The 3,656-nt window shown below is 44.2% G+C and overlaps 1 protein-coding gene across 1 annotated transcript; it reads right to left on the bottom strand.

Annotated features, from left to right (window-relative positions):
• Positions 1–2,277: 2,277 nt before the first annotated feature.
• LOC147991649 (uncharacterized) lies at positions 2,278–2,715 on the bottom strand. Its single transcript, XM_087538756.1, has one exon. The coding sequence runs from the start codon at positions 2,713–2,715 to the stop codon at positions 2,278–2,280; it is 438 nt and encodes a 145-aa protein (XP_087394882.1).
• Positions 2,716–3,656: the final 941 nt, after the last annotated feature.

Here is a 3,656-nt window from a genome sequence, read left to right as displayed (position 1 = left end):
AGAGTAGATCTACCACGAGATCAAGGAGGCTAAACCCTAGAAGCTGGCCTATGGTATGATTGTATGTTTGTCCTACGGACTAAAACCCTCCGGTTTATATAGACACGGAGAGGGCTAGGGTTACACAGAGTCGGTTACAATGGTAGGAGATCTACATATCCGTATCGCCAAGCTTGCCTTCCACGCCAAGGAAAGTCCCTTCCGGACACGGGACGAAGTCTTCAATCTTGTATCTTCATAGTCCAGGAGTCCGGCCGAAGGTATAGTCCGGCTATCCGGACACCCCCTAATCTAGGACTCCCTCACTCCTCATTGGGTTCGACACTCTTACTTATCGAAAACTGTTGCGATCCCCTATACTTGTGGGTTATCAAGAACAACCCCTTTATTGCGTTGGTTGCGAGGTTCTTGTTTGTTTGTGCAGGTACGAGGGACTTGCGTGTAGTCTCCTGCTGGATTGATACCTTGGTTCTCAAAAACTGAGGGAAATACTTACGCTACTATGCTGCATCACCCTTTCCACTTCAAGGGAAAACCAACACAAGCTCAAGAGGTAGCAAGAAGGATTTCTGGCACCGTTGCCGAGGAGATCTACGCACAAGTCAAGACATACCAAGTACCCATCACAAACTCTTATCCCTCGCATTACATTATTTGCCATTTCCCTCTCATTTTCCTCTCCCCCACTTCACCCTTTCCATTTTATTTGCCTTCTTTTCCGTCCGCCTCTTTTCCGCCCATCTCTTTTTGCTTGCCTCTTGTTTGCTTGTGTGTTGGATTGATTGTTTGTCACGATGGCTCAAGATAATACTAAATTGTGTGACTTCTCCAATACCAACAATAATGATTTTATTAGCACTCTGATTTCTCCTCTTACCGATGCTGAATCTTGTGAAATTAATACTGCTTTGCTGAATCTTGTCATGAAAGATTCTTTTTCTGGCCTTCCTAGTGAAGATGCTGCTACCCATCTAAACAACTTTGTTGATTTATGTGATATGCAAAAGAAGAAAGATGTGGATAATGATATTGTTAAATTGAAGTTATTTCCGATGCTGAATCTTGTGAAATTAATACTGCTTTGCTGAATCTTGTCATGAAAGATTCATTTTCTGGCCTTCCTAGTGAAGATGCCGCTACCCATCTAAACAACTTTGTTGATTTATGTGATATGCAAAAGAAGAAAGATGTGGATAATGATATTGTTAAATTGAAGTTATTTCCATTTTCGCTTAGAGATCGTGCTAAAACTTGGTTTTCGTCTTTGCCTAAAAATAGTATTGATTCATGGAATAAGTGCAAAGATGCTTTTATCTCTAAGTATTTTCCTCCCGCTAAGATCATCTCTCTTAGAAACGATATCATGAATTTTAAGCAACTTGATCGTGAGCATGTTGCACAAGAGTGGGAGAGGGTGAAATTAATGATATGTAATTGCCCTACTCATGGATTAAATTTATGGATAATCATACAAAAAATTTATGCCGGATTGAATTTTGCTTCTAGAAATCTTTTAGATTCGGCCGCGGGTGGCACTTTTATGGAAATCACTTTAGGAGAAGCTACTAAACTCCTAGATAATATTATGGTTAATTATTCTCTTCTTTTTTTTCGAGAGTACGCCAAAGGCGTACCTTAGCTTTATAGAAGAAGAGAGAATACATGTACAAGATATTGCAACGGCGAGATCACCACAAATCAGCGATCCCACACCCCTCCACTCCGGCTTAACTCAAGCGACTACTCACAATATTGGTGAACTCCTCTCCGTCCTACAAGAGCCCATTGCCAGATTTCGGCGAATATAAGCTCAACCATAGCAAGCACACTACAAATGTTACCAGAATGAAAAACCCTATTGTTCCTTTGCTTCCATAACGTCCAACTAATGAGCATGGCAAACGAATCAAAGCCCTTCCTTTCCTCTTATTGGATTTGCTTGCGTCTACTTGTCCACCAATCTTGAAGCCTGTCCTGGTGAGAAGGAGTCATGCCTAGATCAATGTCCACCTTGGAGAAGCATAAGTACCAAACCTGCCTCGCAAAGGCGCATTGTAGTAGGAGGTGATCCACAGTGTCTTCCTCCTGCTCACAAAGGAAACTGGGTGAAGTTTTATCTTGTAATCCATGGCGAAGTCTCTGGTCCGAAGTCCAAATCCTATATTGAATCGCTAGCCACATGAAAATCTTGCATGAGAGCGGGGCCCAACTCTTCCAGATCGTGGTATGGGCCTGAAATCTGATCCCTCCTTCCCAGAGCATCTTATAAGCGGACGCCTATGTGTACTGCCCAACATCATTCAATGCCCAGATGGCCTTATCTTCAATGGCCGGCATTAGCTGAATCTCAATTAGCAGCTCCCAACGGTGAATAAACTGTGTCAGTTCCTCTGTACTAAGTTCTACCAAAATATCATTAGTCCAAACGTACTCATTGAGACCCTCCTTAGCCGATCTCTTATTCACAGTCCTGGTTTTCACCTTTGCAAGAAGCGCAAGTGCAATTTCAGCAATATTTGAGCCAAACAGCCATCTGTCCTTCCAGAAGAGAATCCGGTCGCCATTCCCCACCTGCCATTGCACCAGGCTATCGAAGGCCGTCTTGACCTGCTTGTCCGGAACCAGATTTAGCCCTTGCCAGGGCCTAGAGTCATCGGTCCTTCTTAACCATTCCCAGCGCGGCCGAAGGGCCAGACCATGCTTGTTTAGATCCATCACACCGAGACCACCCAGTTACTTAGGTCTGCAAACACGTTGCCAAGAGACTACACACTTTCCTCCATTGATCTCCTCAGACCCAACCCAGAAGAAAGCCCTACATTCTTTATCAATTCTTTCTAGCGCCCATTTTGGCGCTTCCGCCACTATCAAGTGGTGAGCTGGCCTCGCTCGCATAACCTGGTTCACCAGGATCAACCCCTCTGGCCTTTTGATCATGCCTTGCTGCCACACCCTGGCAGAATTTTTAGGGCCGCATCCACCATATACTACCACTCCGAACGGGTGAGTTGTTTAATGCCTAATTGAAGTCCTAGATACTTGCATGGGAAACATCCAATCTTCCAGGGTAAAGCATTCCGAATCAGCTCCACATCTTCCTCCTCGGCTCGAATGAGAATGGCAGAGGATTTGGAAAAATTTACCCGCAGTCCCGACACCCTACCAAAGATCTATAGAATCTCCTTAACTAGATGTATGTCGGCTAAGGAAGGCTTGATAAAAAGCACTACATCATCCGCATAAAGTGACAACCTTTGCATTGGACGACAACCATTGATCTGTTGAAACATCTTGAGCTCATGCGCCTTAGTCACAATGGCCGTGAGGGCATCCATGGTGATAACAAATAGAAGTGGGGATATGGAGTCTCCTTGGTGCAATCCACATGCATGCATAAACTTATCTGTAGCACACCCATTAACCAAGACCCGAGAGCTAGCCGTGGTAAGTAAGGTAGCTAGCCAAGACAACCATCTTTCAGAAAAACCTTTTGCCCGAAGGATTTCAAATAGGAATGGCCATGAGAGAGAGTCAAATGCTCGAGTAATATCCAACTTTAGCAGAACTCCTTTGGCTTTCCTGCGATGCAGACTTCTGGCCATCTGTCTCACAAGGAGGAAGTTGTCATGAATATTTCTTCCCTTAATGAACGCCGA

This window comes from Triticum urartu, chromosome 1A, assembly GCF_056163025.1.
Source record: "Triticum urartu cultivar PI428250 chromosome 1A, HENAU_Tu73, whole genome shotgun sequence".
Classification (NCBI taxonomy): Eukaryota; Viridiplantae; Streptophyta; class Magnoliopsida; order Poales; family Poaceae; genus Triticum; species Triticum urartu.
The sequence above is the reverse complement of the archived record's forward strand: the minus strand, read 5'-3'. Positions and strand labels throughout refer to the sequence as shown.

Bases quoted from the DNA above. Each gene is read 5' to 3' on its own strand.
- LOC147991649 (XM_087538756.1), bottom strand. From the start codon at position 2,715: ATGGATCTAAACAAGCATGGTCTGGCCCTTCGGCCGCGCTGGGAATGG.